The following is a 26,153-nucleotide window of genomic DNA, read 5'->3' on the forward strand; positions in this document are numbered from 1 at the left end:
GATAGAGAAGCTCTATACAGTCAGCAAAAACAAGCCCAGGAGCTGACTGTAGCTCAGATCATGAACTCCTTATTGCCAAATTCAGACTTAAATTGAAGAAATTAGGGAAAACCACTAGACTATTCAGTTCAGTTCAGTTCAGTCACTCAGTCCTGTCCAACTCTTTGCGACCCCATGAATCGAAGCATGCCAGGCCTCCCTGGCAAAACCAACTCCTGGAGTTTACTCAAATTCATGCCCATAGAGTCGGTGATGCCATCCAGCCATCTCATCCTCTGTCGCCCCCTTCTCCTCCTGCCCCCAATCCCTCCCAGCATCAGGGTCTTTTTAAATGAGTCAACTCTTCGCATGAGGTGGCCAAAGTACTGGAGTTTCAGCCTCAGCATCAGTCCTTCCAATGAACACCCAGGACTGATCTCCTTCAGGATGGACTGGTTGGATCTCCTTGCAGTCCAAGGGACTCCCAAGAGTCTTCTCCAACACCATAGTTCAAAAGCATCAATTTTTGGGCGCTCAGCTTTCTTCACAGTCCAACTCTCACATCCATATATGACCACTGGAAAAACCATAGCCTTGACCAGACAGACCTTTGTTGTCAAAGTAATGTCTCTGCTTTTTAATATGCTATCTAGGTTGGTCATAACTTTCCTTCCAAGGAGTAAGCGTCTTTTAATTTCATGGCTGCAATCACCATCTGCAGTGACGTGGGAGCCCCAAAAAATAAACTCTGACACTGTTTCCACTGTTTCCCCATCTATTTCCCATGAGGTGATGGGACCAGATACCATGATCTTAGTTTTCTGAATATTAAGTTTTAAGCCAACTTTTTCACTCTCCTCTTTCACTTTCATCAAGAGGCTTTTTAGTTCCTCTTTACTCTCTGCCATAAGGGTGGTGTCATCTGCATATCTGAGGTTATTGATATTTCTCCCTGCAATCTTGATTCCACCTTGTGCTTCCTCCAGCCCAGCATTTCTCATGATGTACTCTGCATATAAGTTAAATAAGCAGGGTGACAATATACAGCCTTGTTGGACTCCTTTCCCAATTTGGAACCAGTCTGTTGTTCCATGTCCAGTTCTAACTGTTGCTTCCTGACCTGAATACAGGTTTCTCAAGAGGCAGGTCAGGTGGTATGGTATTCCCATCTCTTTCAGAATTTTCCACAGTTTATTGTGATCCACACAGTCGAAGGCTTTGGCATAGTCAATAAAGCAGAAGTAGATGTTTTTCTGGAACTCTCTTGCTTTTTCGATGATCCAGCAGATGTTGGCAATTTGATCTCTGGTTCCTCTCCCTTTTCTAAAACCAGTTTGAATATCTGGAAGTTCTCGGTTCATGTATTGCTGAAGCCTGGCTTGCAGAATTTTGAGCATTACTTTACTAGCATGTGAGATGAGTGCAATTGTGCAGTAGTTTGAGCATTCTTTGGCATTGCCTTTCTTAGGGATTGGAATGAACTGACCCTTTCCAGTCCTGTAGCCACTGCTGAGTTTTCCAAATTGGCTGGCATATTGAGTGCAGCAGTTTCACAGCCTCATCTTTCAGGATTTGAAATAGCTCAACTGGAATTCCATCACATCCACTAGCTTTGTTCATAGTGATGCTTTCTAAGGCCCACTTGACTTCACATTCCAGGATGTCTGGCTCTAGGTCAGGGATCACACCATTGTGATTATCTGGGTCATGAAGATCTTTTTTGTACAGTTCTTCTGTGTATTCTTGCCACCTCTTCTTAATATCTTCTGCTTCTGTTAGGTCCATACCATTTCAGTCCTTTATCGAACCCATCTTTGCCTGAAATGTTCCCTTGGTATCTTTAATTTTCTTGAAGCGGTCTCTAGTCTTTCCCATTCTGTTGTTTTCCTCTATTTCTTTGCATTGATCTCTGAGGAAGGCTTTCTTATCTCTCCTGGCTATTCTTTGGAACTCTGCATTCAAATGGGAATATCTTTCCTTTTCAGGTGTGACCTAAATCAAATCCCTTATGATGATACAGTGGAAGTGAGAAATAGATTTAAGGGACTAGATCTGATAGGCAGAGTGCCTGATGAACTATGGACAGAGGTTCATGATGTTGTAAGGAGACAGGGTCAAGACCACCCCTAAGAAAAAGAAATGCAAAAAGGTAAAATGGTTGTCTGAGGAGGCCGTACAAATAGCTGTGAAAACAAGAGAAGCAAAAGGCAAAGGAGAAAAGGAAAGATATTCCCATTTGAATGCAGAGTTCCAAAGAATAGCAAGGAGAGATAAGAAAGCCTTCCTCAGTGATCAGTGCAAAGAAATAGAGGAAAACAGTAGAATGGGAAAGACTAGAGATCGCTTCAAGAAAATTAAAGATACCAAGGGAACATTTCATGCAAAGATGGGCTCAATAAAGGACAGAAATTGTATGGAACTAACAGAAGCAGAAGATATTAAGAAGAGGTGGCAAGAATACACAGAAGAACTGTACAAAAAAGATCTTCATGACCCAGATAATCACGATGGTGTGATCACTCACCTAGAGCCAGACATCTTGGAATGTGAAGTCAAGTGGGCCTTAGGAAGCATCACTATAAACAAAGCTAGTGGAGGTGATGGAATTCCAGTTGAGCTATTTCAAATCCTGAAAGATGATGCTGTGAAAGTGCTGCACTCAATATGCCAGCCAATTTGGAAAACTCAGCAGTGGCCAGAGGACTGGAAAAGGTCAGTTTTCATTCCAATCCCAAAGAAAGGCAATGCCAAAGAATGCTCAAACTACCGCACAATTGCACTCATCTCACACGCTAGTAAAGTAATGCTCAAGATTCTCCAAGCTAGGCTTCAACAGTACATGAACCGTGAACTTTCAGATGTTCAAGGCTGATTTAGAAAAGTCAGAGGAACCAGAGATCAAATTGCCAACATCCTTTGGATAGTCAAAAAAGCAAGAGAGTTCCAGAAAAACATCTATTTCTGCTTTATTGTCTATGCCAAAGCCTTTGACTGTGTGGATCACAACAAAGTTGAAAAATTCTGAAAGATATGTGAGTAACGAGACCACCTGACCTGTCTCCTGAGAAATCTGTATGCAGGTCAAGAAGCAATAGTTACAGCTGGACATGGAACAACAGACTGGTTCCAAATCGGAAAGGAGTATATCAAGGCTGTATATTGTCACCCTGCTTATTTAACTTATATGCAGTATACATCATGAGAAATGCTGGACTGGATGAACCACAAGCTGGAATCAAGATTGCCAGGAGAAATATCAATAACCTCAGATACTCAGATGACACCACCCTTATGGCAGAAAGCAAAGAAGAACTAAAGAGATTCTTGATGAAAGTGAAAGAGGAGAGTGAAAAAGTTCGTTTAAAACTCAGCATTCAGAAACCTAAGATCATAGAAACCTAAGATCTGGTCCCATCACTTCAGGGCAAATAGATGGGGAAACAGTGGAAACAGTCAGAGACTTTATTTTGGGGGCTCAAAAATCTCTGCAGTTGGTGACTGCAGCCATGAAATTAAAAGACACTTGCTGCTTTCAAGAAACATTATGAACAACCTTGACAGCATATTAAAAAGCAGAGACATTACTTTGCCAACAAAGGTCCATCTAGTCAAAGCTATGGTTTTTCCAGTAGTCATGTGTAGATATGAGAGTTGGACTATAAAGAAAGCTGAGAACAGAAGAATTGATGCTTTTGAACTGTGGTGTTGGAGAAGATTCTTGAGATCCCTCGGACAGCAAGGAGATCCAACCAGTCCATCCTAAAGGAAATCAGTCCTGAACATTCATTGGAAGGACTGATGTTAAAGCTGAAACTCCAGTACTTTGGTCACCTGATGCAAAAAACTGACTCATTAGAAAAGACTCTGATGCTCGGAAAGATTGAAGGTGGGAGTAGAAGGGGACAACAGAGGATGAGATGGTTGGATGGCATCACCGACTCACTGGACATGAATTTGAGTAAACTCCAGGAGTTGCTGATGGATAGGGAGGCCTGGCATATTGCAGTCCATGAGGTACCAAAGAGTCGGACATGACTGAGCAACTGTACTGAACTGAACTGAAAAATAGGCATGACTTCCAGGCAGCTCTAAAGCTCAGGAGAGTTTGTGGAACCAGCAGTGACAGTTTAGGCACTGATGAAAATGAGGTGACATTTGAAGTCATGGACCTAGATTAGTCTATCCAGAGGAGGGAGCATTTAAAGCTGGAAGAAGAGGAAAGGAGGCTGAAACTAGAGACTTAGTCAACATTTAAAAGCAATGAAACATGGAGGAGGCAATGGCAACCCACTCCAGTATTCTTGCCTGGAGAATCTCATGGGCAGAGGAGCCTTGCTGGCTACTGTCCGTGGGAGCTCAAAAAAGTCAAACACGACTTAGCGACTAAACAAGAACAACATAGAGCTAAAAAAAAAAAAAAAAAAAGGCAATGAAACAGAAGCAGATGGAGACAGAGATAGAGAGACAGAGCACTAGAGAAAAGAAGCCAGCAGAGAGCAGTATCACTGATGCAAAAGAGGAAAACTGGAAGGAGAATTCCCAGGACATATGTGATCTAATCCTACATTCAAACAATTTTAGGTTGATACGGAGAAAGCACACAGGACATTGCTCTTCATAAGGAAATGAGGCAATTTGATTTCATAAGGAAATGAAGGGGGCTTATCAGAGCCTAATCTATTTCTTTTCCACAAACATGTATTTAGAAATGAAGTGAAAGTGTTAGTCATTCAGTCATGTCTGACTCTTTGTGACCCCACAGACTGTAGCCCACCATGTTTCTCTGTCCATGGAGTTCTCCAGGCAAAAATAATGGAGTAGGTTGCCACTCCCCTCTCTAGGGGATCTTCCCAATCCAGGGATCAAACCCAGGTCTCCTGCGTTGCGGGCAGATTCTTTATGGTCTGAGCCACAAGAGAAACCCCAAATCTATTTCTTCCCCACAAATCTAAGTTTGGAATAATTATGAAAAATATTTCTGGAAAGATAATATTGCAAAAAACTCTGATAAACTGAAAAAATTATTAAGTGGCAGGGTCACACTAACCTATACATATCATAACATATGAGAAACTTGTGATTCACACTCAGTACATTTATGTAGTACTTTGCACACTTCAGGATACTTTGCTGATCTCCTTAGCCCTTGAAATGGTTATAATGAAGTAGATGATTCTGCCATCAGTGGGTTATTACACTGCTAAGAGAAAGTAATAAGCAACATAAAAAGAAGAATAAAGAAAGAGTTATGGAAGTTCAGGAAAGGGAAATGTTGCTCGTGTGGAAGGGGGTGAGCTTTGAAGAGCCAAGAGTACTTAGTGCTTACCATGTGCCCTGTTACTGAGATAGGTACTGTATTAACTCGTTTGGAGAACTTGGATATGTTGAGTGGTAGAAATGGGCATTTTACACAGAGGTAGATGGAAACTTTGGTATTCATTATTGTGTCTGGCACAAAAGTGCAATAGCTACTAATACTAGTGGTTATCATTAATTATTTCTTGGTGCCAGGTACAATGCTAAGATCCTTTTGTACAGGCTGTCACATTTCAGCTTCAGAGCAGCCACTTTATACATAAACTCAAGTGACTCACCCAAATGAGGTCCCTGGTCAAAAACAAACAGCATGCTCAGCTGACAATTTTTGAAGAGGATGTTTAGTAGGATTTCTTTTAAAAAGGAAATGTTTTTAGAGGTATAGGCAGAGTAAAAGAGAATGAATAAGGAATGTTGAGGCACCCAGAGGCTAGCAAAAACAGGAAGCCATTACCACCCTTAGATATAGATAATTCAAAAAACATCACAAAATGGTTCAAGCTGCTGCTGCTAAGTCACTTCAGTCGTTTCTGACTCTGTGTGACCCCATAGACAGCAGCCCACCAGGCTCCTCCGTCCCTGGGATTCTCCAGGCAAGAACACTGGAGTGGTTGCCATTTCCTTCTCCAATGCATGAAAGTGAAAAGTGAAAGTGAAGTTGCTCAGTCGTGTCCGACTCCTAGCGACCCCATGGACTGCAGCCTACCAGGCTCCTCCATCCATGGGATTTTCCAGGCAAGAGTACTGGAGTGGGGTGCTGTTGCCTTCTCTGGTTCAAGCTGAGTTGGAGTCAACTGGCTACTTCTTTCCAAAGCACAGAAATTAGGAATTCTCCCTTCGCTGCTTTCATCAATATTCTTACATCAAACATTATGTCATGGCTATGTTGGTCCCTTGATCCCTTCTGCAACTACACTGATCAACATTCACAGTGTCAAAAAATACTTTGAGAAATTGGAGAGGGTGGATAGCCCCAAGCACAGCCTCATGCATTGAATATTGCCAAATGCTCTTTCTGAAAATGCTAAATTGCCTTTTCTTCACATCCTCTTTTTCTTTAATATTCATAATGTTGTATACTTAAAAGAGAACTTTAAAATGTGCTGTTTACTACTTTCATGTAAGTAGTTACATGATGTTATAAGATCCCAGCCAGGAGCTAGAATCACCAAAATGAGGGACCACTAGACAGAAGCTATGGTTATAAAAGGGTTGTTGTTAGAACCATGAAAAGCAGGAAGGGAGTAAGAGGAATAAATATGTTGATTTCTGTTTCCTCTTGTCCTCCCATCTCCTGTAAGAGCTCCTCATTGGCCAAAGCCAACAATAATGGGATACCAGATGATATGGTCCATGAAGGGCAGCCCCCTTGGTTTAGAGCAAGACAGAAAATAGTGAAGCCTGGGTCTTGGGCACACCAAGATTATACAACTAAGATGCAGGAGCGGCAGGAGTCAAAGTCAGATTTATTATGCCTTATTCACTGCTTTTATTTCTCTTCCATATACATTGTACGTGTCTGGTAAATATTTGTTTAAAGAATGAATTCCCAGATGAAAGTTGAAGAAGCCAAGATTAGGGGCTACAAATCCTGACTTTAGGAACCAGAACCCTGGAACCACCTCCTTGCCTATAAAATGCTGCGTGGCCGTTGGAACAAACATAACTTACATTGTACATCAAAGGAAATCTGCAGCAGTCAGTTTCCGCCACAGTAAAACTCTTTGCGTCAAACTTAATGATTCTTATCTGGAAACACTCAGGACTTAGTGTCAGAATGCAGACTTACGGTATTTACTTGATCTAGTATTTTCAGTATTGGGGAAGATGAGGACACCACTGAGCCTTCATTCTCTTTAAGGATTCCAACTCCTATCCTCAAACACCCATGCCCCAATGAAAACAAATATCATATCTGCTGAAAATGGAGTAATAAAGGAGTAAGGCATGAATGTCTATTTTCATCCTGAAATAACTGCTATCTAAATTTGACTTCAAATGTAGATCTTGATATATTATCAATGGAGAAGAAAAATTGCCTCTGTATCAGTCAGTGTCCAGCCAGGAGCATACAAACAGTTCTAGGTATTCCAAATAGAATTTAAACAGGAAATTAGTTACAAAGATCTTGAGAAAAAGGAGCAATTTGACCATAAGCTCCATAATGTAATTCACAATTACATCTCCTGTACCTGGTATGTAGCAAAGATTCAAAAATGTGTATTGAATCTATGATTACACTTGTGAGTGAGATTTGGTCTATCAATCTAGGAAGGTCAAGGGTTCTGCTGGAAGGCATTAGGATAGCTATATGACTCTGATAATTCAAGGGATGTGAGTATGTGGTTTGGCCATTGGTAGGAAATCATGTTCAAAGCCTTCTGTTCAAAACCTGTCAGTGTTACTGTATAGCACAGAGACCCCTACTCAATATTCCATGACAACCTTTGTGAGAAAAGAATCTGAAAAAGGATGAATATATGTATATGTATAGCTGAATCACTTTGCTACACTCCTAAAACCAACATAACATTGTAAATCAACTATAATCCAATAAAATTTAAAAAACCCAAAACAATAACAAACTCCCCCAAATCTGTTAATGGATAATATTTAAGGAACACCTACTGGGTGCTAGATACCATTTCTGGCACTTTACTAAGAGATTTGTATTATTAATTTTAACCTTCCTAATAATCCTATGATAATGGGTTCATTGTTTCCAGTTTCATATATGAGGAAGAAAAGGAGGCAAAGAGTTTTTAAGTAACACAACTAAGAGCATACAACAAGAAAATAGCAGAGCCAAGCTTCCACCCACAAAGTTTGGCTTCAGAAGCTACACTCAGTCTCCACACCATATGTCTCTCCACTGCTCAAGCGATGAAAGCTTAAACCTTTCTACCTTTATTCTCCATTTTCTCCATTGTACTCTGGGGCACAAACCAACTAGCTGTTTCCCCAACCTGTTTCCTCTCCTTTCTGGGCTCATAGAAGACTATTCCCCAGCTCTTCCCTTTGGTTACTGTAGCTGTATGATTGAGTTCCAGCCAGAGGAGAGTGAGCAGAGGTGATGTATATCACTTCCTGGCCTGGCCCATCAAGGCTCTTACATCTGATACTGCATGTTATAATTTTCTTTCAGCTTGAGGAAGGTGAGCATGGTGAACTTGGATGCCATATTTGAAAGTGTTGGAGCCACAAAATGGAAGAAGGCCAGACCCCTGCATGTTGCTTGGAGAAGAGTCAGGAACCAATCAAGAACATCTGTGTTAGCTTTTAAGTGAACAAGAGATACACCATCAACTTGGTTCCACCATATGTGTTGGGGTCATTTTGTTACAGCAGCTAGAGTTATCTTATCCAATGCATACATGATTTGAGCTGATCTGTTGTTCCTTGAACGTGCATTTGGCTTTTGCACATACTTTTCCTTGGGATTCTTATTCTATTCTTCCAAATAGTCACATCCTAAAAATTATTCGAGGCCTAAACCAAGTCCACTCATCTTCAAGCAGCTCTCTTTCACTCCCACTAGCCACAGTGCTTTCTTTTTCGCTTAACTTCCTATACCACTTTGTTGATTGTATCTCTCATGTGCTCTTAGCATAGCTCTAATTTTGGATGTCTTGTTTTCCCAGTAATCTCTTCAAGGTCAAGGATCATGTTTTAAAGCTTCCTGTATGTCTCTGAAGTACATAACATGGTGGTGTGCCTTGAGAATTCTCAATAAATGTCTGTGAGAAAAATGAATTTATATATGTATTAGACTCAATAAAGTCCATGTTCCCAAAAATGGTCTTTCATCACTCAAGCAGGAACGCATGTAAATGTAATTTACTGGAGTTTGTCTTTATTATTCTTTTCACCAACATACACATTCTAACACTTTTTGACAACTGCTTAGAAGAGACAGAAGGCATGCTTATCAAATTTCAGATGACACAAAACTAGAGGTAATAAATAATGCACAGGATGACAGAATCAAAATGAGGCAAGTTGGAATGAAGCAGATAACATTTACTGGGGGTAACTGCAAAATTAGATTTTTTTAAAAAAGGCCCAATTTCAGTATGGAACATGTGGCCAATGTCAATTTATAGGAAAAATCTTTCAGGTTTTAACTGGCTGCTGGGTTGACATGAGCCCCGAGTGGATACATGGGACTTTGTTTATAATTAGGCTCAAGGCACTTGGTGGCAAAGTACTCAGGCTTTAACAAGGCATGGGCATGAATTAAGCTTGCTAGGTGGGGACCAATGGAGGTAGATGTAACCTCAATGTTAAGTAAAGAGGGGAACAAAGTCCCATATTTTAGCCTGGGCAAGCTCAGCACATGAGGTAACTTTCACTGGTAGCACTGGTGGGAATCCCCTGCTGAGGACACCATCAAGTAATTTCTGGACACTAATTTGGTGCCAACAGCATGGGTCCCCTGAGAGTTTTGCCTCAGAAGTAGAACCCAGTAGGTCTCAAAGGTTTGTTATGTTACTTTTGGTCCCACTTCCCAGCATCAGGGTCAGAGCTGTCCTTCACTTAAAACCAGTCACTTTCAGAGCTGAGAAATGCCATGTCATCTGGGTAAGTTCAAGTCATCCTTGAGAGAGAGAGAGGAGAGAAGGCAGATCACATCTCCTCTGTGCTTAACTGAGACAACTGTTTCAGGATCCTTAGCTAAATCTCTCCTTGAAACCTACACTGCATGTTTGCATGCTTAGTTGCTAAGTTGTGTCTGACTCTGCAACCCCATGGACCCACCAGGTCCTCTGTCCATGGGATTTCCCAGGCAAGAGTACTGGAGTGGGTTGCCGTTGCTTCCTCCAGGGGCTTAGGCAGTGTTAATAGTAGCCTAGCACCTGGAATAAGGGTCCTACTATAGTCTGTGAGAGTCAGGCCACACAGGAAGAATTGTTTCTATTCTAGATACTATGATTTAAAAGGGATACTGGCAAACTGGTATGAACCAAAATATTGAAGAGATTTAGAATATTGAAGAGATTTAGAAACCAATCACTAGTTCTTTTTTGGTGGGTTAGCCTCAAGGCCCGGAGTGGGTTAGGACAGTGAGTGGGAGGGGGTGTCAGGTAGCAAGGAGAGCAGAACTGTCTTCGGATGTGTGAATGCTGCCTTGTGAAAGAACACTAGCGTGTTAGGTAATGGCAGAAGGCAGAACTGGGACCAAGGGTATATAAGCCCCAAATGAAATTTTTTTACTTGTGATAGCTCTGAAAGTAGAATACACTTTGTAAGTGAGTTAGAATGTTCAAGTAAAGAACTGGTGACTGTCATAGATGTTTTAGCTGGAATTCCAGAACATTGGGTAGGGAGTTAAATGAAAGTGATTCTAAGATCCCATTCAAATCTAATGTTCTATGATTAATTAATCTTTAAATTAGAAATGTGCTACAGAATTTGAGGAAAGAAGATTATTACCTGAGATGATTTTGGAGTCACAAGCTGAAGTGGATCTTCCCCTCAAAAAGAGCAGAACCCATGGATTATTTTATCTGTAATTCGTGAGATGGAAAATAGAAGCCTAGTACCATTATGAAGGAAAAGGAACTCCCGAGGGCATGAGAAAAGAAACGTTTAATAAATATGAGAACTTCAGAGTCTGAACAGGCCTGAGGGGAAGGCAAGGGAGGAATTTGGAAACCCTCTTTCCCAAAGACAGAAGAGTTGTGATGCTCCACATCTGAAACTGCTCAAGGTGAGCACTCCTCTATGGCTGATGAAAACACACTTGGTCTTTTACTCCCTATTCTGGAGGCAAACTTTCACTTTCTGGAGGCAAAAACTCCAGAATCACACATAATCACAGTGTTCATAACACTTTCCCCATGACTCTGTAAAGAATCCGCCTGTAATGCAGGAGACTCAGGAGACCCTGGTTCAATCTCTGGGTTGGGAAGATTGCCTGGAGAAGATCATGGCAACCCACTCCAGTATTCTTGCCTGGAGAATCCCATGGACGGAGGAGTCTGGTGGGCTACAGTTCCTGGGGTCCAAAGAGTTGGACAGGACTGATGGAACTGAGCAGGCGCGCACCCACTCTGTTCTTAAGAACCGATTGTCCTTGAAACACTGTGAGTTTCTGTATGTCTATTTCTCTCTGCGTTTCTTGTCCCTGCAGACAGGAAGGAATAAGATCCTTTTCACAATCTTGAGTCTGGCGAGGGGTGAGGGGGTCATTTGCAGAGAAAGTCAAGGTAACATGGCATGCATGCGTGCTCAGTCATGTCTAACTCTTTGGGACCCCAAGGACTGTAGTCTACCAGGCTCCTCTGTCCATGGGATTATCAGGACAAGAATAACGGAGTGTGTAGAATACTTGAGTGGGTTGCCATTATCCAGGGGATCTTCCATACCTAGAGATCAAACCCGTGTCTGCTGCATTGGCAGGTGGATTCTTTACCACCGGGCCATCTGACAAGCCCCAAGGTAACATGGACTTGGGTACAAAGACAGATTCTCATCCTGGGAACTGGAGGGGGAGGTTGGGGTTGGGGGCAGTACCACATGCTGGGGAACCTAGGAAAGCAGAGTAGGGAGAGAAGTCAAAGTATCTATCCAGAAAGGAATCATCCCATCCTTGGCTTCCCGACCACCAAGAAACCCCTTCCAGTCGCTCTGCGCAGACCACAGCCGCTCTCCAAATGTGAGGGGTGCACCTGCGGCGAAATACAGGTAATGTCAGGTTCAGGTACCGCGCCGTTTGGCCGAGGTTCGCCCACCCAGCCAGCCACCAGCGCACACCTCTCGAGCTCCCCGCTTCCTCGGCCGCCGCCTTCACCCCGACTTCGTGCGACGGTCTTCGCGCGACGGTCCACTCCAACTCCCGCCTGGGCCGCCTGCAAACCCGAGAGCGCCGAGTGGGCGCGCGGGCTGCGCGCGGGCAGGCGCCCGGAGCTCTGGGCATGCTCAGTCGCGCGGGCAGGACTCCGGGCGCGAGCCGGGCTCCCGCTGCACCACATTCGCCGGCTGCCAAGGGGAGCCGCCGGGCGCTCGCAGACTCGGTGAGCGCTGCCCGCACAAGACCCTACCGCCGCGCCCCGCGCCGCCACCCCGAGCCATGGCATCCCTCGGCCACCCAGCCGCCTTTGGCCGGGCCACCCATGTCGTGGTACGGGCGCTGCCCGAGTCCCTCGCCCAGCAGGCGCTGAGGCGCACCAAGGGCGACGAGGTGGATTTCGCCCGCGCTGAGCGGCAGCACCAGCTCTACGTGGGCGTGCTGGGCAGTAAGCTGGGGCTGCAGGTGGTGCAGCTGCCCGCCGACGAGAGCCTCCCAGACTGCGTGTTCGTGGAGGACGTGGCCGTGGTGTGCGAGGAGACGGCCCTGATCACCCGCCCCGGGGCGCCGAGCCGGAGGAAGGAGGTAACTGCCTGCCCGGAGAAGCGAGGGGTGCGGCCCGGGATGCTCGCCCGGCCCTCACACGCCGAGCGCGACCGTCTTGCCGGGGAAATCGCGGAACTGGCCCCCAGGCTAGTTCAGAACTTCCCATTTAGGGGAGAGGGTGTGTGTGCAAAGAGAGAAGTTCATTGTTCACGCCTCCCGGCTGCCGGCGCAGCTTGAATGCCTTGGAGAGGACCCGACTGAGTGTGGTCGTGCAGACTCGGGCAGGTGGGTGGGGTGGGGAATCCATCTCACAGCATTTTTATTTGTAAAGATTAAAAAGCAGTAAAGACAGTGCAACTCTGCCCGTTTCCCAGGGAGCTGGGGGCTGGGAGAGGTGCCCTTCCAGGCGGGCGGGTGGAGGCTGGGCGAGGGGCTCTGAGGGCGGGTTGGTGACCCTGAACCCCCAAGTCCTGCCAGGAGCTGGGAGCAGGGCTGTCCAGACGAAGGAACGGGGTGTCGGTTCCCGTAGATCTACGGTGTCCCAAGTTACTTTTCAGTGGTGGAGAGTCCCGCAGAAGGGGACTAACAAGTGAATGAACGTAAGACTGGCTTGTTGCTGAGCGGTGGTGTCTGGGTTGGAAAAGCTGTATTCAGTGTAAGGTGTTGGGTGTGTATATGTGTGTGTGTGTCTAATTGGAAATGGTTTCACAAATTCCATAATTTTTATTCTCTCTACTTTAAAACTCATAGTAATTAGAGCTTTTTGTGTTCTCAAAGGATGGTTTAAAATATTTTAAACTTTAAATATATTTAAAATATTGCAGTTTGTGAAAATGGCAGTGATTGCTTTAAACTACTTTAAATATTGCAGTTTGTGAAAATGGCAGTGATTGCTTTAAACACAAGATAGGTTAGTGGGGAGAGACAAATAGAGTGAGATTGGATTTTAAAATGCCATCTGGCCTGGGATTCTTCTCATTGCCTGCTAAGAGCTGGGGCTCAAGACTCTAGGTTGCTATTGGCATCAAGTGGCATTGCAAGAAGCTGCCGGTTTCTTTCTTATATGGAGGTTAGGGATTTTTTTTCTCCCTATTTTGTCTTTATTTGATTCACATTGGAAGTGTCTCACAGAGCTCATAGTTTAAAATGTGCTTATTCTCCACCTGCTTCACTGCACGGGTGGATGATAGAACTTTGCTTGACCTGAGAGAAAAAGCATATTTGGTTTATTTCTCACTGAGATTATCAGCTTTTTTTTTTTTCTTCCCCACCCTGCCTTAGCAGAAAACCAAGAGTAACAGGTCACATTCTCTTAGCTCTTTTATCTCCTTTGCCATGCCTCTCCATCTTTGAGTCTGTGAGATGACTTGCTCCGTTTTAAACTGATAAGCACGTAACCACATTTGAACACTTTCTGATATGTCCTAGGCCATATGGCAAAACTGTGGTTTGTTTAAAAGAGTAAGGTAGATTTTAAAAACCCTTTCAAAATGGCACTCATTTGTTGAAGCTGGTCCAATTTCCTGTTAAGAGACTGTGAGTATATTTAATCATCCATTTCATTTTATTCCTGTAATAAAACCTTTCAAATTTTGGCCTTCCTGATGCTAAAGTGGGCAGTGATCTGTGGCCCACTGCCAGAGGCTGCGTAGTGTAATAGATAAGAACATCAGACTGAATGTAATCCTGTGACCTTGGGGACTATCTCTTGCCTCAGTTTTCTTATCTGCAAAGTGGACATAATCATACCTATTTCATAGAATTGTGGTAATAAATTTATTAATCCATCTGAAATATAGAGGGCAGGACATTTCATGAAGTGTTTTTATTCACTTCCCAGTGGGTCATGGAAGATTTGCTCCTTGAGCAATAAGAAGTCTACTGTACACTGATGCAGTTATAGTGACATTTCCCCATCCCAGGGTGAAGGGGAGTTGTCTTCATGCCTTAGGTTCCATCCTAATCTGCTCTGTAGCACTGCCTCCCAGGTTGAGTTTTCTGCTGGTGTGTGGCCCCTCCCCACATCACCTTTGCCTTTGCCATTGCCTCTGATCAGATCCCCAGGGTAACAGACCTTCCAACCAGAGAAAGGAATTCAGGCAGTCACGTTGGGTGGGGTGCTTCGGAGATCTCTTTGAAATCTCTATTAGTTTGCTGCCTACATTGAAGTTAATAAATGCTTGCTGAGTAAATGAACAAATGAATTAATAAAATACTAGTTAGCTTCCCAGGTGGTTCAATGTTAAAGAATCCACCTGCCAAGCAAGAGACATGGTTCGATCCCTGGGTCAGGAAGATCCCCTTGAGAAGGAACATGTAACCCACTCCAGCATTATCGCCTGGAAAATTCCATGGACAGAGGACCCTACAGGAAGCTACAGTCCATGGAGTCACAAAAGAGTTGGATGTGACTTAGCAACTAAGCAGCTAACAGCTAAACAATTAGCTAATATCAGTAAGCTGATAATAATTACTTCAAGGCCCTCTTGAATTATTATATATAAATATTTCACGTAACACTAATCTCCCTAACTGAAATTCCACAACAGCCAAAGCATTATTTTAATATTATTAACACTGATCTCCTTGTTTCCTGTCTCTTACTACTCATTCCATTTTCTGCACTGTAGCCAAGTTGGTCTTTCTAAAACTCAAATCTGATCCTGCTCCTCTTCTGATTAAAATTCTAGAAGGGCCTCCACTGAGCTTGATAAACCCATTGCTCTGGGCTCTCCTTGCCTTTTCAGCTTTAGCTGCATCTCTGACCCCACCCCACATGCCTCTCAACCCTTGGTTCAAGCCAGCTTGTTTTTCTGAGTCACCATGCTATTGCTTTTTGGGCATACATTCCTCCTTCACCCAGGACATTATTTCTCCTTCCTCTCCTGCATTTTATCTGGCTTTTCTGACTCAAGTGTCAGTTCTCAGCTTACTGTTGCCATTAATATTATTAGCTAATTGTTACTGGGTGCTTGCCATTTGCCAGACATTGTGCTGGATTTATGACATGCATTTCATTGAATGTTCACATCAACTCTTGTGCTCATTGTTATCATTATTTGTGTTTAAAAGTTGATGACACTGAGTCTTAGTGAGATTAAATAAATTGCCCAAGGCGAACCACTCAGTATTCTTGCCTTGAGAACCCCATAACAGTATGAAAAGGCAAAAAGATAGGACACTGAAAGATGAACTCCCCAGGTCAGTAGGTGGCCAATATGCTACTGGAGATCAGTGGAGAAATAACTCCAGAAAGAATGACGGGATGGAGCCAAAGCAAAAACAACACCCAGTTGTAGATGGAACTGGTGATAGAAGCAAGTAAAGTGCAATATTGCATAGGAACCTGGAATGTTAGGTTCATGAATCAAGGCAAACTGGAAGTGATCAAACATGAGATGGAAAGAGTGAACATCAACATTCTAGGAATCAGCAAACTAAGCTGAACTGAAATGGGTGAATTTAACTCAGATGGCCATTATACCTACTACTGTGGGCAGGAATCCCTTAGAAGAAATGGAGTAGCCATCACAGTCAACAAAAGAGTCCAAAATGCAGTACTTGGATGCAATCTCAAAAACAACAGAATGATCTCTGTTCGTTTCCAAGGCAAACCATTCAATATCACGGTAATCCAAGTCTATGCCCTGACCAGTAATGGTGAAGAAGCTGAAGTTGAAGAGTTCTATGAAGACCTACAAGACGCTATAGAACTAACATCCAAAAAAAGATGTCATTTTCATTATAGGGGACTGGAACGCAAAAGTAGGAAGTCAAGAAACAGCTGGAGTAACAGGCAAATTTGGCCTTGGAGTACAGAATGAAGCAGGGCAAAGGTTAATAGAGTTCTGCCAAGAGATCACACTTGTCATAGCAAACACCCTCTTCCAACAACACAAGAGAAGACTCTACACATGGACATCACCAGATGGTAAACACCAAAATCAAATTGATTATATTCTTTGCAGCCAAACATGGAGAAGCTCTATACAGTCAGCAAAAACAAACCTGGGAGCTGACTGTGGCTCAGATCATGAACTCCTTCTTGCCAAATTCAGACTTAAATTGAAGAAAGTAGGGAAAACCACTAGACCATTCAGATATGACCTAAGTCAAATCCCTTATGATTATACAGTGGAAGTGAGAAATAGATTTTAGGGACTAGATCTGATAGATAGAGTGTCTGATTAACTATGGATGGAGGTTCGTGACATTGTACAGGAGATAGGAATCAAGACCATCCCCAAGAAAAAGAAATGCAAAAAAGCAAAATGGCTGTCTGAGGAGGGCTTACAAATAGCTGTGAAAAGAAGGGAAGCAAAAAGCAAAGGAGAAAAGGAAAGATATACCCATTTAAATGCAGAGTTCCAGAGAATAGCAAGGAGAGATAAGAAAGCCTTCCTCAGTGATCAGTGCAAAGAAATAGAGGAAAACAGTAGAATGGGAAAGACTAGAGATTGCTTCAAGAAAATTAGAGATGCCAAGGGAACATTTCATGCAAAGATGGGCTCAATAAAGGACAGAAATTGTATGGAACTAACAGAAGCAGAAGATATTAAGAAGAGGTGGCAAGAATACAAAGAGGAACTGTACAAAAAAGTCTTCATGACCCAATAATCACGATGGTGTGATCACTCACCTAGAGCCAGACATCCTGGAATGTGAAGTCAAGCGGGCCATAGAAAGCATCACTATGAACAAAGCTAGTGGAGGTGATGGAATTCCAGTTGAGCTATTTCAAATCCTGAAAGATGATGCTGTGAAAGTGCTGTACTCAATATGCCAGCAAATTTGGAAAACTCAGCAGTGGCCATAGGACTGGAAAAGGTCAGTTTTCATTCCAGTCCCAAAGAAAGGCAATGCCAAAGAATGTTCAAACTACCACACATTTGCACTCATCTCACATGCTAGTAAGGTGATGCTTAAAATTCTCCAAACCAGGCTTCAACAATACATGAACCGTGAACTTCCAGATGTTCAAGCTGATTTTAGAAAAGGCAGAGGAACCAGAGATCATATTACAACATCTGATGGATCATTGAAAAAGCAAGAGAGTTCCAGAAAAACATCTATTTTTGCTTTATTGTCTATACCAAAGCCTTTGACTGTGTGGATCACAATAAACTGTGGAAAATTCTGAAAGAGATGGGAATACCAGGCCACCTGACCTGCCTCTTGAGAAACCTGTATGCAGGTCAGGAAGCAACAGTAAGAACTGGACATGGAATAACAGACTGGTTCCAAGTTGGAAAAGGAGGACATCAAGGCTGCATATTGTCACCCTGCTTATTTAACTTATATGCAGAGTGCATCATGAGAAATGCTGGGCTGGAAGGAGTACAAGCTGAAATCAAGATTGCCAGGAGAAATATCAGCCTCAGATATGCAGATGACACCACCCTTATGGCAGAAAGTGAGGAGGAACTAAAGAGCCTCTTGATGAAATTGAAAGAGGAGAGGGAAAAAGTTGGCTTTAAGCTCAACATTCAGAAAACTAAGATCATGGCATCCGGTCCCATCATTTCATGGCAAATAGATGGGGAAACAGTGGAAACAGTGGCTGACTTTATTTTTCTGGGCTCCAAAATCACTGCAGATGGTGATTGCAGCCATGAAATTAAAAGATGCTTACTCCTTGGAAGGAAAGTTTTGACCAACCTAGACAGCATATTAAAAAGCAGGGCCATTACTTTGTCAACAAAGGTCTGTCTAGTCAAGGCTGTGGTTTTTCCCAATAGTCATGTATGGATGTGAGAGTTGGACTATAAAGAAAGTTAAGTGCAGAAGAATTGATGCTTTTGAAGTGTGGTGTTGGAGAAGACTCTTGGGAGTCCCTTAGATGGCAAGGAGATCCAACCAGTCCATCCTAAAGGAGACCAGTCCTGGGTGTTCATTGGAAGGACTGATGCTGAAGCTGAAACTCCAATACTTTGGCCAGCTATTGCAAAGAGCTGACTCATTTGAAAAGACCCTGATGTTGGGAAAGATTGAGGGCAGGAGGAGAAGGGGACAACGGAGGATGAGATGGTTGGATGGCATCACCGATTCAATGGACATGGATTTGGGTAAACTCCCAGAGTTGGTGATGGACAGGGAGGCCTGGCGTGCTGCGGTTCATGGGGTCGTGAAGAGTCAGACACGACTGAGTGACTAAACTGAACTGAGAGAGTTATTGTTGTTGTTCAGTCGCTCAGTTGTGTCTGACTTTCTTTGTGACCCTATGGACTGCAGTACACCAGGCTTCTCTGTCCTTCACCATCTCCTGTGCTTGCTCAAATTCATGTCCATTGAGTCAGTGATGCCATCCAACCATCTCATCCTCTGTCACCCTTTTCTCTTCCTGCCTTCAATCTTTCCTACCGTTAGGATCTTGTCCAATAAGTTGGCTCTTTGCATCAGGTGGCCAAAGTATTGGAGGTTCAAGCTTTAGCATCAGTCCTTCCAATGAATATTCAGGATTGATTTCCTTTAGAATTGACCGGTTTGATCTCCCTGCAGCCCAAGGGACTCTCAATAGTTTTCTCCAACACCACAGTTCAAAAGCATCAATTCTTTGATGCTCTGCCTTCTTTACAGTCCACCTCTCACATCCATACATGACTACCGGAAAAACCATAGCTTTGACTAGATGGACCTTTGTTGACAAAGTAATGTCTCTGCTTTTTAATATGCTATCTACGTTTCTCATAGCTTTCTTCCAAGGAGCAAGTGTCTTTTAATTCCATGACTGCAGTCACCATCTGCAGTTATTTTGGGACCCAAGTTAACCAATGAAACCAGGATTTGAACTCAGATTTGCCAGACTCTAAAGCTTTAGTTCCAAGTGTTTGGATGTTAGATCTCACGTTCTCAAGCATAGGATTGGTTCTTCTTTTATGAACACCTCTGTATGCCCTGTTATATTTATCGTAACATACGATAATTGTCTGTGTATCTTTCTATAGCCCCCTCACTGTTATGAAAGCTGTGAGGGCAAAGATCATATCTGCATTGCTCAACATTTTATCCTGTGGACCTTGTACACAATAGTCATGTGGCAAATATTTTGTTGAAAAAAAAATGTGTCTATGATTTTAAGTCAACCTTTGCTCTCCCTCATTATGGCATATGGTGTTTTTTAAGCATTTCCAGTCAGTAGAGTCCCAAAAGTTTCATTGCAACTCTAGGTAACTGTTTTTCCTCTTCCTCTCTCTTTTAATGCTTTTGTCTCTTGTTGTTGTTTTGTTTTTATTAAAATGCTGAAGTTTCTTCTTAATCAAAACATCATGTTATATTTAATGACTTTTCTTCCTTGGAAGAAAGGACTGAGAACCAAACTCAAGAAAGTATCCCTTCTGTGCACGCTCAGTATTTGCCAGAAAGGGGCCTCCAAATATTAGTAAAACACAGACCATGTCTGCAGCAAGCGTAAGTTTTAGTGAAGAAAACTGTATATATAGAGAGTCAGCTTATAATATTACTTGCCTTATAACTCCATGTCTTCAGGAATATGAATGCCTTCATATGTTGAATACTTTGAAGACAAATAAATTAGCTTTGAAAAGCCAGTCATATTTTAAATGAATCCAGATTACATTTTAGAGGGGGAAAAGGTCAATTATAAATATCAGAAGTTGAATAAACAGATATCTAAAAGCTGAAATAAGGCAAGTGACAGAGTGTGATGACTGGATTTTTAAAAAAATAAAAATTTCTATTATACTTGCCTGCAGTACCAAATTCAAAAGGTACAAAAGGAAGCATAGTAAAGGTAAGTCTTCCCCCCTCACCTCACCCTTGTACCTTACTACCCACTTCTCTTCCTGAGGCAAATACTAATGCCATTTTCTGTAATTTTTTTTCCAGAAGGTTCTTAGTACTTAGTAAATGATTACCTGACAAAATTTATTCAAGAAAAATTGTGAAATATATCCTGTGCCCTTCTACCCCTCTCTCAGAGCCATTTTATATTTTCCCAGGTACGAAGTATTAATATATAAAGTATTCTGTCTAGGAGAAAAGCCACACAAATTCATTCTCACAAAGTGATAATGGCTTTAGTTATCCCTAACTAGAGCCTTTGCATTACTGGGGACCTCTTTAGGAAGAAGGCAACGCTTAGCACAAGGTAATAGATATCCAATGTAGAAATAAACATGAAGGCCAGGGGTGGGGGTGGGGGTGGGCTGGGGGGTGGCGGACAGGAAGGTATAATGGAAAGGTAAGCAATACATACTTGCATAGTAATTTCTATTCTATTAGGGCAGTTAGCTCTTTGCATCTACATATTTTGGTTCTGGGAGAAGGCAATGGCACCCCACTCCAGTACTCTTGCCTGGAAAATCCCATGCACAGAGAAGCCTGGTAGGCTGCAGTCCATGGGGTCGCTGAGTCAGACATGACTGAGCGACTTCACTTTCACTTTTCACTTTCATGCATTGGAGAAGGAAATGGCAACCCACTCCAGTGTTCTTGCATGGAGAATCCCAGGGATGGGGGAACCTGGTGGGCTGCTGTCTATGGGGTCGCACAGAGTCGGACACGACTGAGGTGACTTAGCAGCAGCAGCATTTTGGTCCTGGCTTCTTATTTGGTTAGGAAAAAGCATAATTATATTATTTCCAAAGGCAAGGTGAGCATTAAGATCGTGTCTAATAACCAACCAAGTTGTGTGTGTGTGTGTGTGTGTGAATAGCAAAAAATAATGTTATTATTTTTGTTGTTTGGTTGCTAAGTCATGTCTGACTCTTTGCAACCCCATAGACTATAGCTCACCAGGCTCCTCTGTCTGTGGAATTTCCCAGGCCAGAGTACTGGAGTGGGTTGCTATTTCCTTCTCCAGGGGTTCTTTCCGACCCAGGGATCGAACCTGTGTCTCCTGCAATGGCAGGCAGATTCTCTACCACTGAGCCAACAGGGAAGCCTCAGCATTATTATTAATATTAGTTCTGTTTAAAAGATAAGGGGACTGAGTCTTGGGTAACCAAGGTTAAGTAACTGATCCAAAGTCACACACAGCTAATTAGTGGCAGAATTGAACTTCTCATGAAAGTATGATCATTTTTGCTTGAAGGGCTTGTGGCCAGTTGTCGAGTTTAATGGATCATTAAATCAATATAAAACTGCTACCCGAGTTTCATTTTATACACTAACAATGTACAATATAACTTGGACATTAACTAAGTGAATCATTTTACCACTCTCCCTCCTAAAAAACTAATTTTTTTTTTCATTTTAGTTAAAAAAATAATTCATTTATATGAAACCCTCAAATTGCCTGGGCACAGTTCATGAATAATTGTGCTTTATTTACCAGCAGACTGATTGATTGCTTTTTAAAATGCACACATTTCTTCAAACTTCCGTTTAACTTCAGGTGAGAAAACTGCCCTAAGCCATAATTAGAAATTACCCAGACTCTTACCAAGCTAGAAAGTGAATGAGCTGGAGGTGACTCACATGGCAGCAGATTAACGGTTCTTGATAAATTGTCACCTCAAACTGGTTAGAACAACTGCTCCCTTTCAGGGTGTTTCTTTTCAGACTCTTTTATGTGGCCTTGGCAATAAGCTTTTGGAAATTGAACTGTTTCTTGGAAACTTGGATGCATCTAATAATGTAATCTACTCCCGTGCAGTTGATCTTGAAAGCCTTGAAAAGAAAGAACGTAATGATGAGTAGGGAGTGACATCTATTAGATACTATTAGCTGAAAATGAGCTTTCTGCAGAGATCCTTAGAATCATAAAACTAAGAAGGCAGAGATAGATCCCTTATAATTCAGATATGCTGTGAAATTGCTTTTGCATGTTTTTGAATTCTCACTGAGCTCAGATTTCTTCAAAATGAGGTATCTGGTCCATTAATGTAAACCACAACACAGAAAAATCTACTTAAGACTTTTGAACAGATTTACCTTCTACTATCTTTGCATCATAAATAAATGATTCATGAAACTCAATCTAAATTTGGAGATGTGTGTTTAGAAAATGAGTGATGGTCATTATTTACTTGACAGCGTTTGCTGTTAAAATCTGTAACCACTTCAGAAAGCCCAGCTTCCTGACTGGAGATCTGGATATGTGGTAGAGTTCATTCTCCTAATCAAGAGGTACCATAATTGAAGGTAAAATAGCTGAAATCTTAATGAGAAGAGGTTTCATTTATACCTTATACAGACTGCAGTGCATTGTTCACCCCATATAATAGATGAATCTTTATTTACTGTAACAAAATCCCTGATGTTCCATCAGAATGCTCCCCTGACCTTTGAAGTTGGCTTTCACTGTTTTCCCTAAACTGATATTAGGCATTAAATCTGTCAGAGTCCTCAGGCACATTTCATAAACAGGCACTTCTCATCCAAATGGACAGAGTAATCTCAAACAACAAATCCCATTTAAAAATGTGTGCATGTAACACCATCCTAGTTTACTATGTCATCATCAAACAATGTAATAATGTACATTGCCTTCCTAAAACTGAGTGCTGGTGGAGGGGTAGAATCACATAGAAGGAATAGATCACTGGACTTCAGATTCATCGTGTTTATGTGACCAGAGAAGTGAGCATAGCAGACTATGAAGACAGAAGTACGAATTAGTACAGGGTGGGTTAAATTTTGCCCACCAAATCAATGGGGACAAACCTGAATTAGTTTAACATAACAAATTAAAGGGAATACAACTTTTAGCCTGCTTTCATAGCTAGATGGGCTTATGGTATAAGTTGTCATTCTGATAGAGATGAGTAAGTGCATCAGTATTTTGCTTGACTTGAATATGTGTAAGTAAATCTTTGACTTCATTAAAAATGTGTTTGCCTTGAGTTCTCTGTCCTTATTTTGTTTAAGAAATATGGAAGTTTTCCATGGAAAACTTTCAGAAGTTTTCTTCAGAAACAGACTCACAGACTTAAAGAACAAACTTATGTTTACCAGGAAGAGTCAGGGGAACTGATAGTTAGGGAGTTTGAGATAAACACAGATACTCTACTATATTTAAAATGGATAAAATGTTTCTAAATGGCACAGAGAACTCTGTTCAATGTTATCTGGCAGCCTGGATGGGAGGGGAGATTGAGGGAGAATGGTTACTATATGTATGAGTCACTCTGCTGAGCATCTGAAGCTATCTCAACACTGCTAAGTAGCTATACTCCAGTATAAAATAAAAAGTTTAAAAAAAAGAAATATTGAAATTTTATTATTTATTTATAGCAGTAATGATGAGTGCCATGACTGTGTTAAAAATGACTGTGATTTTGAAGCTGAAGGCATAATAGTTGGATCGCTAGTGTATGTTTGTGCATTCAACAACTGTCTACTACACACCAGACTCAGTGTTTGATGCTGTGGAGATGTAGGTGAATTAGATACCACTGTTGCCTACAAGGACCTCACAGTCCAGCTAGGGAGGCAGACCAGTGGCAGACACTTGGAGAATAGGGTTTTGGTGCTAAGGAACCTCCAGGAGGTGGGTCTGACCCATACCAGGGCTTCTCAGACGTGATTATTGAGTTAGCAGCAACCAGAGCAAGGCAGAGAGAGGCAGTCTTCAGAGACAGAGAGCACTGTGGGATAGGATGAGGGTGATGGCACAGTGGAAATTAGTTTCACTAATGTTGAAAAGGATGCAGGATTGAGAAAAGCCTGTCTGTGCCCCCTCAGATCGAAAATTTTGATTCCCAGTTCTAAGTTCACCAGGAGAACTACTCCTTAATCATGTTTCCTGTTTGGGGCCCAGAGAGGTTTGGCTGTCTGACACACTACATTTCTAACTTGTCCTCCCATCTTTTCTTCTACCTTGTTCTCCATCAGGGTCTGGCATTCCTTCCAGGATTCCTGAATAGCACAGTTTGGGAACTATATAGTCTTACTCTCGAATGGACTAAAGTCCACTCCAAATCTGAGATTCATTTCTTGAGGTTGCTAGAATGTCATTTGGCTAAGTTGTGCTTTTTCCCCTTTGGCCCAAAATTTGCACATTAGGATATATAAAGCAAACCTGGCATCTGCCACATATAGGTATATAATATTACCCATGTCAATGGCAGGTAAGAGAGAACTCGTTCCTGTTTGCTGTTGAAATGTGTTTTTATTCACAAATCTTTCCATCTTGGCAGTAGACACCATTGAATCTCACACTAATATAAATCAAGTGTACCCAAAACTGAACATGCATTTATAATCATAGGTTGAATTTTGTAGAAGCTGCAGACAACAGCAAAGTCAGAATACAACACTGTCCTAGGTGTTGGGGCATGCTGGTTTTGATTTTTGTAGTGATAATAAGATCTAATATTCTTTCCAGCTTGGAGATGCCACACTTTCCTTTTGGAACTCAGAGTGTATTAGGGTGGAAAGTAGAGGGTGGAGAAGGGATGGGGGATAGGGAGATTATAATAATTTATATTTGTGAGATGGGATTGGGGTTTGATGAATAAACTACTGGATTTCTTTCAACTGAAAACATTAAACTTGTTCTGCTTAATTAACCAATCATTTAAACTCATGCCTTGCTAATGATGACCCATTAAGAGATGAAGTTGAATTTTCTAACTCTATGTCAAAATCTCTGCTTATTTAACCTTTTATATAGCACATTTGATAAGAAATGTTTCCCACAGAAAACTTCAAATAAAAGCCGCTGAAAGATCATATGATTCCTAGAAATCATTCCACATGATTTCTCTCATCACACATCACTGTCATCTGTGTCTACCAGCTGATGTTTCTGTGGTGAATGTGAATCAGTAGCCCAAAAAAATGGAGAGAATTGGATACAAGGTATGTCCTGTGAGGTGTGTTTTCTCTTATAACTAAACATCTTGACTTGCCCATAGCGCTTCTTTCTTATAAACCCCCCATGCATATTACTAATTTCCATTTGGTGATGAAATTTCAGTTTCATTTTCCAGATTTTATCTTTTGTCTTCCAAAAAATGCGTAGTTATTTTTCTAAGTAAACACCAAAAAAGCAAGATACTCATTTAGATGTAGCCATTCTATAATAAGCTGTGTAAAAATTAAGACTGTTGACAAGTAAGATATTGACATAATTTTTTTTAACTTGGAAATATGCTTGTGATAAACTTAGACATTTTTAGCTTGAAATGAGTCCAAAAAATTGAAGTTAGTTAAATAATCTTGGTGCAGTTACAAGGTAAAAATAGAAGAAAAATACATCTATTTTAATCTTAATTTTTTTTTTAATCAAAAGGGAACTTCCATTTTACAGGGAAAGAGAGTAACTAAAGCTTGGCTTCACTCATGTTTGCCATATAGATGTATTTTCCAATTCAAGAGTTTTATGTGCAGAAGTTTAAATCTAGTTCTTTATTTTGAGGCACTCGAACCATTTTTGCTCTTGCTTTCATATTCTCCTGTGTGCCATTTTAGTCCTTTATCAAGGGTCCTGGCTTTCTGGCCCCCCTTTCTCCAAAAAATGCACTGTTGGGAGAGGGAATGACCACAGTTAAAAAGGGCACTGAATTCTTCATTTTTCTCTGTTACTCTGTTACTATGCATCTCTAAAGCTATAGGC

At 41.8% G+C, this 26,153-nt stretch overlaps 1 protein-coding gene and 1 long non-coding RNA gene across 16 annotated transcripts in view; both read left to right on the forward strand.

The window, feature by feature from the left end:
• Nucleotides 1–9,108, forward strand: part of LOC133041115 (uncharacterized) — a 117,326-nt gene extending 108,218 nt beyond the window's left edge. For 4 of the 14 annotated variants that reach the window (XR_009689156.1, XR_009689146.1, XR_009689149.1 and 1 more), the window contains one exon: nt 8,441–9,104. This is a non-coding gene — a long non-coding RNA (uncharacterized LOC133041115). Of the gene's footprint in view, nt 1–8,440 lie in introns of all 14 variants that reach the window. The other 10 variants (XR_009689155.1, XR_009689158.1, XR_009689152.1 and 7 more) reach the window with 5 other exon arrangements.
• Nucleotides 9,109–12,284: 3,176 nt separating this feature from the next.
• Nucleotides 12,285–26,153, forward strand: part of DDAH1 (dimethylarginine dimethylaminohydrolase 1) — a 145,983-nt gene continuing 132,114 nt past the window's right edge. Inside the window, exon 1 of one of the 2 annotated variants that reach the window (XM_061121492.1) lies at nt 12,285–12,670. In XM_061121492.1, coding sequence (XP_060977475.1) covers nt 12,368–12,670 — 303 coding nt within the window. In that variant the 5' untranslated portion in view covers nt 12,285–12,367. Of the gene's footprint in view, nt 12,671–25,360; nt 25,397–26,153 lie in introns of those variants that run through there. The other variant, XM_061121493.1, reaches the window with a different exon arrangement.

The sequence above is a fragment of the Dama dama genome, chromosome 20, assembly GCF_033118175.1.
Source record: "Dama dama isolate Ldn47 chromosome 20, ASM3311817v1, whole genome shotgun sequence".
Lineage (NCBI taxonomy): Eukaryota > Metazoa > Chordata > Mammalia > Artiodactyla > Cervidae > Dama > Dama dama.